Raw genomic sequence first — 13,219 nt, 5'->3', positions numbered from 1 at the left:
ATTGATGGCACAACCATACCCAGTCACACACGCTGGCCATTGCACTACTCTAATAAAAGTTGAGACATCCAGTACTTATTTAACATTTTTGCAAGCATCAGAAATTCAGAATATAAGCAAGCCAACTCAATACCTAATCGGCAGCTTCAACAACCCAGAAACAGGCAAATAAGAACAGTAAAACAAGATAACAGGCAAATAAGAACAGTAAAACAAGATAACTGAGCAAATAATATACGAAGTACTACTGAAGTTAACCCAAGAAAATTGCTAAACCAGTATCTAAAGACATTACCATTGATTCATCTCTCTAAACAGAAAACAAATATAGGTTCACGCACCAAAATTTGACAAGTTGATTGTGCAGCAGTCTAAATTGTCCAAAGAAACACAACCAAAACAAAATAATAAGCAAAAACTTAAGAGACACGACTTAGTAACCGCCCTTAAGATCGTTGGTAACATCATAGGGAATAGGAGTCACAGTCTCAATGGTCTGGCCCTCAACCAAAAATCCTGGCTTGGGACCTTCAGGTTGCCTCTTTGTGCTGATAACTTCACCTCTGGCCTTAGCAGCAGCCTTGAGCTCATCGTTCTTCTTTATCCTGTGCTTAAGGTCCTCCTGGCAACGTGAACTCTGGATGTGCTCAATACGCACATGGATCCTCTTGGGGATGATTCTGTTACCAACCTAGACATTAACCATGACAGAACAGTAAGTAATCACAGATAAAACTGGATAATAAAATTTACATATTTAAAATCAGAAACATCGCTCATTTAACACAACAATAGTTATGCTATGCCTGATTAGCACCTCCAATTTAAAAAGTTATTCCTAGTTTATGGCACAAAGAATTGATTTCCGGAACGGCTAATTAAACTTTGACAAGAAATATCAGCCTACATTCAACAAACGATGCTCTGATTTGACACCCTCAGCTTTTGAAAAAAGAGTGTTGTCTAATGAAACACAAATGAAAACATTGTATCTTTGCACTTGATGTTATTGAACCTCGAAATCACACATCCAAATTGATAAGAACTAATCACCATCCACAGCTTAACTCTAAAGAATTGCAATAAGCCAAGATAATCAATATACCCTACTAAAATACCCATAATTTATCATTTAATCAAATTAATCATGCTACATAAAATCAAACCATTTCATTACTATAAATTGTATAAAATGAGAAACCAACTAAACCCTAAGTCTGAGCCAACAAAAAACCTAACTACCGCCGCCGCCTACATTGAAACACAGAAAATTTCACTACATTTACCATCAAATAATACTTCATTAAATACTTTACATTTTACATACTACAGATCTATAGTGTGCATACAAAACCATCATAATTACTTGAATAATCAACATCCAAATCAACAATTTCTCATAAATTCAAACTTACATTAATCCATAAACAAGACAATTTCCCAATAATTTCCCATATCAAACTAAGAACAAAAACCAAACTACTGATAAACCCAGAAAATTCATCATTTTTATAACAAAATCCAGCAACAGAGATACTCAAATAACAGCAAACATCAATAAATTTATATCATTTACAGATTGAAAATAAATCATAGAAATTAACAAACACAAAAAACCTAGAAACAATCCAGCAAAAAAAATGGATGGTATACCTGCTTGTTGACCTCCACGCCAATAGCACGCTTGGTGATATTCCAGACACGGCCAGTGCGACCATGGTAGAACTTATGGGGCATACCCTTGTGAATGGCACCATTAACCTTGATATCAACATACTCACCGATGTGGAAAGTACGAAGGTAAGTTGAGATTGGGATCACACCCTTTCGCCTGAACGGCCGTGCGAAAAGATCCCTTGTTCTTGCCCGTGCACCATGTCCAGCCGGCATCTTTTCTCTCTCTCTCTCGCTCGAAGTTACGGTGAAGAAGAAATGAAGAGGAGGCTAGGGTTTAGACTGATGCGCCTTTGGATTTGATTTTATATGTGAGGATGTGGGAGATAAAAAAAACCCTATTTTTGTTACTTGCTGTTTCGGCCCTATTTTTGTTACTTACACGGCCCGTGTTTTTATTTGTGCTGGTCTATTGGGCTTTTGTTCATGTTTTTTTGATGGGTTTTGTATATGGATAAATTTTGTAGAAGATTCATTATCATGTTACCAGCAAGGCAGCAACGCAATAATATGCTACTATTTATTTTTTAAAAAAAATTAAAAAAAAAAAAAAAAAGAAGAGTACCAACGATATGATTAGGCTTTGTTTGCTTCACCTTACAAAAATAATATTTATTAAACATAATTCCGATTTGGTAAAAATAATTTTAGTTTAGTGAAAAATAATTTCAGTTAAATAAAATCAATCACTTTAAAGAAGAAATATAATAGAGAATCAGTAAAAATAATTTCAGTTCTGTAAAATTAATTTCATTTCTGGTTAAATAATTTCAGCTTAACAAAAATAAGGTGGAGTGAACTTGGCCTTAGTATACAATTGACATATACTATTTTTTTTTCTTTTCTTATATAAGAAAGACATGATGTTAAGATAATCTTCTATCATGATTATAATATAATTGCCATATAAGGGTTTTAATATTTGTAACCAACGGATATTGATTAGTGATGTATGTAGAATTGGGACTAGGTTAGTTCCCGTGACATGCACAGTAATTTTTAATAATCATTATTAAACTATCATTATAATCAATTTTTATAAAACAAAAAAAAAATCTAAAAATATTGACAAATTTTGAGCAAAATAAAGGATTTTGTAAGATATGTTAGATATAAAACGATGTTGAAAATTAGTAAAATAAAGGAATTCACATTGTAAGTTAAGAAATTTTTAATAGCTAAAATATATGTCAAATCTTTTTTATTTTAAGTAATTATATCGTATAAGATTAGAGAATTATTTTTGTAAATAAATTTTGTTTCTTTAATTAAATTTTATTCAAATTCAAAAAAAAAAAAACTAAGGACACACCAGAAAATGACACGTGTCATTGCTGGTGTGTCTTTTAGTATATATAGTTATTGATATGTCAAATCTTTTTTTATTTTAAGTAATTATATCGTATAAGATTAGAGAATTATTTTTGTAAATAAATTTTGTTTCTTTAATTAAATTTTATTCAAATTCAAAAAAAAAAAAACTAAGGACACACCAAAAAATGACACGTGTCATTGCTGGTGTGTCTTTTAGTATATAGTTATTGATTGGCATAGGGTTGGGTTATCCCTCTAACGGTGTAGCCCAATATGACACACTGCACAAGAGATGAACATAATAAGCCATGGTCTACAATCATTATCAATTACTTTTGACATGTGTTTGACAAATTTGCTGAAAGTAGAAGTTAACATTTTGGTAAATTAACTGAGATCCTATAAAAACTTTAGGAAAATTCTCTTTAATAACACCGTGATTTTATTTTTCTCAGTGGTGAATTGTGAAAATTCTTATTATCCTTGGTAAACTTCAATTTTTAATATTAAGTTAACAATAACATTAATGATAAATTTTAACTAAATATTTGACTATAGTTAGTAGGTTTTTTTTTTTACATTTAAATGATTTTAGATTTTTTATTAAAATAAAGTCACCTCCTTCAACACCAGCCACCACTCACCTGCCCCCATTCACGTCACTGACACCGGCGTTCAGTCCCTTCCTTCTCTGGTGGCCTGCGCCGGCCTCCCTTATCCCTTCCCTGTAAGCGACCCCCTCTCCTCTCCTCCATCCCTTAAAAAAAACCCCAAATCGTCATCTTCTTCCCCAAAACCCAATTCCCTCCTTCCCGAAACTCCTCCCCGAAGCCTTAGAAACAGCGCATAAACCACAAACACCCACATGAAGGAGGTGAGAAGAGCGGCGCGAGAGGAGGAGAGGAAGGAGGAGGAGGAGGCGGAGGCGAGAGTGAAGAAGAGGTTAGAAGGAGGAGAGGAAGAAGGTGGCGCCTGCGGAATCTGGGTGAATCTAGGGTTTTTCGGTTCTTTGGGGAAGAAGATGAAGATTTTGGGGGTTTTTTTCCGGGGATGGGGGAGAGGAAAGGGGGTCGCCGGCAGGGGAGGGATGGGGTACAAGGGCTCGCCGGCGGTTGGGGAGTTGAAGCTGCCGACCAGGGGAGGGGGTCAGGTGGTACGTTGGTGGGTGGAAAAAGGGTTTTTTTTTTAATTATTTCTAAAATTATTTATATTATTAAAAAAATAAATAATTAACTATGGTTAAATATTTTAATTAAAAATAGTTATTATCTTTGGTAGCAAAAAATACAATGTTACTAGTGACAATAACAATTTTCACAATTTACCACTGAGAAAAATGAAAACCTTGGTGTTACTAAAGAGAATTTCCCAAAACTTTATATGATCATTTTACTCTTTAATTTAAAAATTATGCTTCAAAACATATTAAGGAATCAGCTAAGAAGGTACCACACCGAATAAGTCATGCTCGAGGAGTCTAGGTTAGCTTTGCCATGTATCATTGGTGCCCTAACACAATACATGTCCACCTTTAAGCGATAATGAGAAAAAAAATGTTCGACCTAGTTTGACATGCTCACCTCTAATTTGATAGTGTTTGCTAAAGGTGACAAACAGAATGTCCAATTAAATTCGTCTTAGTGCCTTTCTTACTATATTAGTTGTATGCTAGAAGAATAGGTTTGGATACGGGAATTTAGATTTTGTTTGAATACTGAGTCATTCAATTCAGATTAAGTAGGATCATACTTGAAACCATTGTCAATTAGCTAATTGTGGTTTTTCAACTTTGACAATAATCATACATACACAGCCTTTCATCAACCTCTTAATTATCTTTTGTGATTTTTACACAATGGATAATCTAGTTATGGGAGATCTTATTACATTTTCTTGATTTTAAACTTCAAATATCAGTTTTTCTTTATAAATTTTGCGAATATTGAGTTGAAGATCTTAATGATTAGACTTATGTATTTGTAAGTGTAAAGCTCAAATGGTTCAATAATAACTAAAATAACAAATGTTTTAATTTTCTGATGAAGTTGATTTCATTTTGGGTTAAAATAATGTTGTGTAGGGTTTGAGTTGAAATATTTAGATTGGTGATCATTTATGGGTTATTAAAGTCAATTTTCCAAGACTATATGCTTGTTAAACATTTCAATTTCAATAAATTCAATATAGATAACCAGATTATTGGTAGTTTTGCAAAAATATAGTACGAATATAAATGCAAGATTGATCGACTTTGCCGATAGAAGCTCATTAAACATTTCATACGTAGTATTAACTTTCCCATCATTCTCTGGTGTTTTGGTTTTGTTTGAGATTTCATCATTAATCTCATGTGATAATTTATTTCTGTACTCCTTCCCTCTCTTCACTCCTAAATAAAACTTTTAACTCTTTAAAAAAGAAATATAAAAGGATTTATGCATGACAACATAAGAAATCAGGCTCACTCTAAGAGAATAAATCAAGAACTAACTTGAAAGATAAATCTCTAAAGTAAGGGTAATTTTGTCCAAAATTTTATGACTAAAAAAGGAAAGATCCAAAATGTAAAGAATAAAAAGGAACACCTTAAATGGAAACGTAAAAAACAAAAGGAAATGAAGGGAGTAACTAAATTTATTTCAAATATAATATAGATAAATTACACTAGCTTAAATTTAGTATATTTATATTATATAAAAACATTAGAAATACTCTGTATTAATCATATGAGCATAAAAAACATTTATCCTTTAGTAATGACTTACAAAACAAAAGTGTAAATAAATAAAAGTGTAATGAAATGTATTTTTGTTTGAATTATTTTTGTTTTATGTCATTACAAAAGTGTGTTTATATTTTTTTTAATGATTTATATCAATAAAATTATTAATATTTTATTAAAAGTTATTTTTAATAATTTGAATTCACTCATAAAAATTTCTAGATTTTTTACTGAGGGAAAATGATTTTATAGACCTCAGATTCAGCTTCAAAAATTTTTGAGAAAAAGAAATAAATTATGTTGCACTACTTAAGAACAATGAATTTTTACTAAAAGAATATATAAAAAAAATATAAAAAAAATAAATAAATTGAATTACAAGCATATGTTTAAATTATTTTACCCTTTGCTTTTCCAACATTATATAAACAACACATATATAAATCCATATTTTCATACAATTAACAAATCGAACTTCATCGTATGCCTGGATCTTAATTAAAGTTTTCTTAAAATAATTGTTTATCAAAGTTTTAATTTCTTCACAAACCACATCTATTACTGATCACTTATGCTAGTATGTAGTTTCAGGCACAACATCTATAAAGTTAGGTGAAAACAAATAATCGAGTTTAACAATTAACATTTAACAATATATTGGCTGCACATCTAAATAACTTCTTAGTTAATTCTCTTGTAAAATCTATGTAAAATATATGCTCGATTAATAATCTATACCCAACTACAATAGGTATCGCAATAACTACTACTGGAAATTAAATATCATTAGCATATAAAATGAATTATAGATATGGTATTATAAAGATCATAACTCGAATTTGAGAGCAAGAAATGAGTGAGGGCGCCAAGAAATACAAAATATTTGCTTTGATGAAATAAAATCGGGCGGCTTTTGTTGTGAGGAGGCTAAAGGTTTTTGTTTGTGGGGGCTAAAACCTCAAAACCCTTGTAATTTGCCACACACGAGAATTGGATTTTTTCTTTTCTTCAACCAAATAAAAGAAAACATGACAAATTTGGGGTAAAGGTTTATTAGTATGGCTTGATTATTATTCATCAATATATAAAGTATTTTACCATACCATAAATATCTTAATATTGTTCTCCTAATAATATCAATATGCATGGAAAAATATATTACACATATTTTTCTGTTATTGATTATGTCTTATATAGTCATATCTCTAACAAAACACAAGGTAATCTCCTTAAGAAAATTCAAACTAATGAGTATTTGCAACTCCCTATATAAAATCAATCATCAATCAATATCAATATATTATACTACTAGATTAGTTCCCGTACGATACACGAATATAATCAAAAGAATTATTAATTGTGTATACTTTTAAGTCATATTATCACTCAGAATATGTAAAATCTTTGTATTAACATAAACAAAACTACAAAAATTAAAATAATATAATCAAAAGAAAATTCATGTCTACAACAAAATTTAGTAGACTTTGTAATTAGACGGAATAATCACATATGTAGAGGGTTATATTTGCTTTCCTTAAGATTAGCTATATGTAACTTAAGATAATGTACTATATTAAAGTACTTTGTAGTCAATATTTAGCTTTTCCAAAATAAAAAAAAAATTAAATAAAAAATAAAGAAAATTATAAGAGAAAAAAAAAAGTTTAGACGGGAAAAAAATTAAAGGAGAAGCTGACACGTGTACAATTTGAAAAAAGGGATGATGTCAGCGGTTGTTATTTTAGTATTAATTATTATAGATAAGACAAGAGAATCAATGTAGAGTTGTCAAATGTCACCCTATGATTTGCTTTTCTTATATTCTGTAATATTAACTCTAAAAAAGACTTGACATATTTTATTGCGTATCATTTTTTATTATACAAATTCTATTGATTCCAAAATATATTTTATTGACTTTGATTGATTCTAAATAATTGATTATATTTCCAATATGATAAATTTTTTTCATAGTTTATGTATATAGTTTATATAACACTTTATATATAATCATTGTCTACATATCTAATGTAATTTTAGACTACATAACTAATGTAAATTTAGATTAATGTAGAGTTTCGAAATTGTGAATATACAAAACTAAAGTATAATTAAATTAAATTAGATTAATAAATATATATCTAATGTAACTTTTTCCTAAAAAAAAGGTAAACAATATTTTCCTTGCAAAATTTGTGCCAAAAATTTATGCATATATTAAATAATATTTTTTTTCTTTCTTTTTTTGTGTGAAGAAGAGGGGCCAAGCCCCAACATATTTATGTACTAATGTAATGCTCATATTCAAATTTTAAATAATATGTATATGTTATAAGTTTTATTGCATTCATAATTATAGCATACGAATACATGTCTATAAAAAATACATGAAGAGTTTTCTCATTTATAGTCATATACATTTGCACATTCTCATTGGTAACAAATTTATTTTAGAAATCTCTTAAATAGCAATAGATCTATAATTTTTGTCTAATATAGTGTTATTTTAGTAATTTTGACATAATTAGCCTTTAATGGATTAACCATGGTTGATCACCTTTCCTCACAACCACAGCACCAAACCCTCACCATCACCCTATCTAACCCCCACCATAAAATTAAAAAAAAAAAAAAAAAAAACACCAACCACCACCTTTCCACCCATATCCCTCCCTCTACCAACCCCCCATTCACACCTCTCCTTCCCTCCCCCCCCTCCCACCATAAAACACCTTGCCGCACCCACTACGAACACGCGTAACCCAACAACCACCATCCAACGCAACAACCACTAACCAACAACTTCTATTGCCACTAGGGGTGAAAGTAATTCGGATTAAAATTGAACCGAACCGAAAACCAAACCGAATTAGTAATTCGGTTTGGATTTATTTGAAATTCGGATTGGATCGGTTTGGAAAAATTAAAAAATATTGATTATGGTTTGGATTCGGTTTGGAATTTTAAACAACCGAAAACTGAATTACAAACCGAAATTTCGATCTATTACATTAAGCCTATTTTTTCTTACAAAGTATCTCAACCTCTTTGCCCTTTCATGTATAAACCAAAATAAAAGACCCTAACTCTCAATTCTCCTTTCTCAATATCTCTCTCTCACAAAGAATGTAGTTAACAAGAAAAAGTTCAACGATTGTAGGAATTTTTTAGGTGAAGTTCGGGTTTCGGGTTTGAATGTTGCGAAAGAATCAAACAAATTTCGATTTGGATTGGATTCTAATTAGCAAAACTGAATTAATTCGATTAGGTTTGGATTGAATCGAATCTTATCTTAATTCGGTTTGAATTCGGTTTAAGAAATCCCAAATCGAATTACTTCGAATTGGATTCGGTTTTGGCTATAATCCAAACCGCAAATCGAACTTTCACCTCTAACTACGCCCCGCCTCTGTCTCCACCCGCATCAAACACACTCACACACAAAATTACCACCTTCTGCCCTTGTATCCAGCGCATAGCACCACCAGTCAAACTCTCCCTAACCGTCGTGGCTTAGTGGTTTGGGGGTAGTTTAGTGACTTACACATGAGTATTTAACCCTGGTTAGTAATTTTAGGTTAATTAGGTTAGAATTAGTAATATAATGCTATGTTAGAGAATAATTATATTACTAACATCATTTAAGAGAATTTGCAAAAAATTATGTTACCATTGAGAATGTGCAATTTTACATGGCTACCAATGAGAATTACCCAATATATTTTATTCATATAAAATTTATCAATATTCATATCTATATATTTGTGTTGTATATTTAATCAGTTGTTGATTGGTCGTATGTATATTATGTAATAGTTTTTGACACAATGCTTAAATTAGCTTAGGAAATTGCATATAGTGGTGGGTAAGATATAAGGTTATTATTGTGTTTATAGATTTAGTGATACGATGAGCAAAACAAGTATTAGATTGAGCTACTGAAGCAGATGATATGACAAGAAAATAAAATAACATTACAAAAAAAAAAAAAAAAAAAAAAAAAGAAATGCAAATGACATAAAATACTATTCAAATCACATTACTTAATTTTTTTATGTATCCACCATTATTGCGAATAAACAAAATTTTAATAATTAATTTGTTAGTGAAAATGAGCCCTTGGGTTTATTACTAATTGAATTATCTTTGGGTTTTTTTTTCTACGAGATTTATAATGCTTTTGTCAAGAAAATAATAATAACAATTTAATTTATAAATCGTGCATCGCACAGGCACTATGCTAGTTTGAGAATATTAGAAAAAGGGTGTTGATTTTTTTATTATTAGGATTTTTTGTCAGAATCTACCTAGTAAAACCCAGAATTTGTGAGAAACTACCTAATAAAAATAAAAATGTTGTAAGAAGCTACCTAATAAAAAGTAAAATGTTGTAAAAGACTACCTCTTGTTAGATTTCCTCCATTGACCAATTCTTTCGGCGTTGACCCGTCACAAATTCTTGAGGGTGGTTTCAGCTTGGAGGAGGTAGTTTTAAGAGGGTTGTGTAGGTTTTGGGGATGAGCGGGTGGTTTCCACTTTCCAGGGTGTTTTGTGATGGATCAACGTCGAAAAATTAAGTCAATGGTGGAAATCCGGCAATTGGTACTCTTTTACAACGTTTTACCTTTAAATTAGGTAGTTTCTTATAAATTTTTTTTATTAGATAGTTTCTCACAAATTCTTGATTTTAGTAGGTGGTTTTCGACAAAAAGTCATTATTATTATTATTATTATTATTATTATTATTATTATTATTATTATTATTATTATTATTATTATTATTATTTAGAGAGCCATAAGGGCGGGTGAATCGATCTTAGAATCCCCTAGAACCGGAAGTGAAGCTCTAACCACTTGAGTTATCCCTCACTCTCTCAGAAAAAAGGGTGTTGATTTGACTAGAAAACAAAACGGTTTTATTATAAATTTTCAACTTACTAAGCTGTGTTTTACAAATGCTATAGTAATGGTATAAAACAAATCAATTAATCTCTAAAAAAAACACTAATCATAATATTCTACTACTCATAATTATTGAAAACTTTATGACTTATGGGGTTGATTCTATTTTATTTTATTTTTATTTATTTATTTATTTTATTTTTTTTTGACAGAGTAGTGAGTCATAAAGAGTAAATTTGTATATAAGATTAGATCTCAAACCTTAAGTAAACCACCCTAGATATTTAGGTCTTGTTTGGCATCGTTTTTGGTTTCAGTATTCTGTTTTTAATAAATAAAAAAAAACAAAAAATAGGAAACAAGAAAAAGATGTTACCACTTTTCTGTTGTTAATTTTGAAAATTATTATAATTTTAATAAGTGTGACTAATAAAACCAAGAATTTGTGAGAAACTACCTAATACAAGGTAAAATGTTGTAAGAAACTATCTAATAAAAGGTAAATGTTGTAAAATACTACCTCTACCGGATTTCCACCGTTGACCCACCTCAAAACACCCCTAAAACCACTGCTTTCATCCCCAAAACCAACACAACCTACTTGAAATTGCCTCCACCATGCCAAAATCACCCTCCAACCCTAAAAAACACCACCTTTAACCCTAAACCCACCACCCGAAAGCACAAAACAATGCTCACCAACTCGGAATATCATTTAACCACCACGAAAATAACCTTACCACCTTGAAAGCCAACCCACATTGTGATTTCGGGGGTGTTTTGAGGTGGATTAATGCCGTAAAATTAGGTTAACGGTGGAAATTCGATTAAAGGTAGTATCTTACAACATTTTGCCTTTTGTTAGATAGTTTCTTACAACATTTTTTTATTAGGTAGTTTCTCACAAAATTTAGGTTTTATTAGGTAGTTTCTAACAAAAAATCATTTATTATATGTTATATATCATATGATTTTGAAAAACAAAAAACCAAAAAACAGAAAACCACAGCGATGCCAAACGAACCCTTAACTAGTTAAGTTATTATCTATACAAACTCATACTCGTATTTTCTACATTTTTATTTGGTTGCAACGAATTTTGCACTATTCACACATTTCACTTTAACTCTCTTTAACGATTTACAATTTAGGAAAAATATGTTGTATTCCTATGGGGTCTTGTTTGACCCGTCTCAATTTTTATTTTCATGATATTAAATTTTTATAATTTTTACGTATTTATAATTAGAGATATAAATAATTTTCCTCAAAAAATAATTATTACTCCGTAATAATCTAATATCATATTACTAATAAATAAAGCCGGTCTCGTAGCCATGCCACGAGAGAGCGACACTTGACATTCCAGTTTTTTGCCAAGTTTGCGCCACGTAGGCGACAAACAGGTATTATTGTGACACATATGATACTAAGTTAACGAATTTTGGATAGTTTTGTTAAGATAAAAATATTGTATAGAGTTTTAATACCATTGTATTTCTAATATTTCATATACACAAAATTAATTCTAACTTTTAATAAATATCCTTTAACTCGGTTCTATTTCCATCATAAAATCCGTTTCAAAAAGTTCTTAAAATAAGATCCATTTATAATATATTTAATTTAGTTAAAATAAAATAGAAAATCAGTAAATAAAAAATGTTTAATCAGTAAAAATAATTTTGGTTTGATAAAAATATTTTCAGTTTAGTAAAATTAATTTAAGTTCAATAGCAATAATTTCAAGTCAATAATAACATAGATATCTATTTACAAACAAAACTACAAAAAGTACATTATTATATAAATAAGCAATAGGATATCGTATGTCTAAATATCCTGCATTATCAAAAGGGATTACATGACCGTATTAATAAACATTCAAGCTAAAAAGTTTATTCTAATTAAAATTTAATCAACAATCCGGGCATTGCCAGAGCACAAAACCAGTATATATATAAAAGGAAGTTTTTTCCCGAGTTTTTAGAGAGACACGTAGGATTAAATTTTCTTAACGCGCCACATAGGATTATAAATTTTAGTTATAGTCAATCAAATAAGAGAATTGTAAATTCTGTTAGAATTAAATAATTCAAATGCCAAATAAGCAAAATTAGCGAATGAGATTTTATTGTTTAAATTAATTAAATATATCATATTATCGTTTGAGATTAGGAATTTTATCTAAATATAAAACGAATGAGAGGAAATTTAAAATTTATATTAAAATAAAAATATTAAATGATATACTACGCACAACAAATAAAATAACGAATTTAATCATATAAATACAAATAATATTCGTTTCAAAAAATACAAATAAACTGTACATTCATCTAGTTAGAAATGTGTATAAATGAAATTATGCATTGACAAATGTAAAATTATGCGTTAAAAATCATGTATTGCAACTAATACAAAAGATGAATTTTTCGATATCCTCAAGAGATTAACTTCATACATATCATGGGATAAGAGATTATTATACTCATAATATCACCACATTAATTTAGATAGAAATTAAGAATATGTTACAAAATATAATAATTGTGTATGCCCATTATAGCTTGTGACTCCCTCAATAATATGACTACCTTTGTA

General features: G+C 29.8%; 1 protein-coding gene across 1 annotated transcript; it reads right to left on the bottom strand.

The window, feature by feature from the left end:
• Window positions 1–218: 218 nt before the first annotated feature.
• On the bottom strand, window positions 219–1,967 carry LOC110734498 (60S ribosomal protein L21-1). The gene is made up of 2 exons (XM_021914662.1): window positions 1,654–1,967; window positions 219–691 (listed from the first exon to the last, which is right to left on the bottom strand). The coding sequence occupies exons 1-2, from the start codon at window positions 1,888–1,890 to the stop codon at window positions 434–436; spliced, it is 495 nt and encodes a 164-aa protein (XP_021770354.1). The 5' UTR covers window positions 1,891–1,967; the 3' UTR covers window positions 219–433.
• Window positions 1,968–13,219: the final 11,252 nt, after the last annotated feature.

The sequence above is a fragment of the Chenopodium quinoa genome, unplaced genomic scaffold (genome assembly GCF_001683475.1).
Source record: "Chenopodium quinoa cultivar QQ74 unplaced genomic scaffold, ASM168347v1, whole genome shotgun sequence".
Taxonomy (NCBI): domain Eukaryota; kingdom Viridiplantae; phylum Streptophyta; class Magnoliopsida; order Caryophyllales; family Amaranthaceae; genus Chenopodium; species Chenopodium quinoa.
Note: the sequence above shows the minus strand (reverse complement) of the source record. Positions and strands in the feature narration are given on the sequence as shown.

What these genes read in the sequence shown, in the direction of transcription:
- LOC110734498 (XM_021914662.1), bottom strand. Translation starts at nt 1,890, where the DNA reads ATGCCGGCTGGACATGGTGCACGGGCAAGAACAAGGGATCTTTTCGCA. An exon ending in GCGTGGAGGTCAACAAGCAG is followed by an intron (nt 692 to 1,653) that starts GTATACCATCCA and finishes GTTAATGTCTAG; the next exon opens with GTTGGTAACAGAATCATCCC.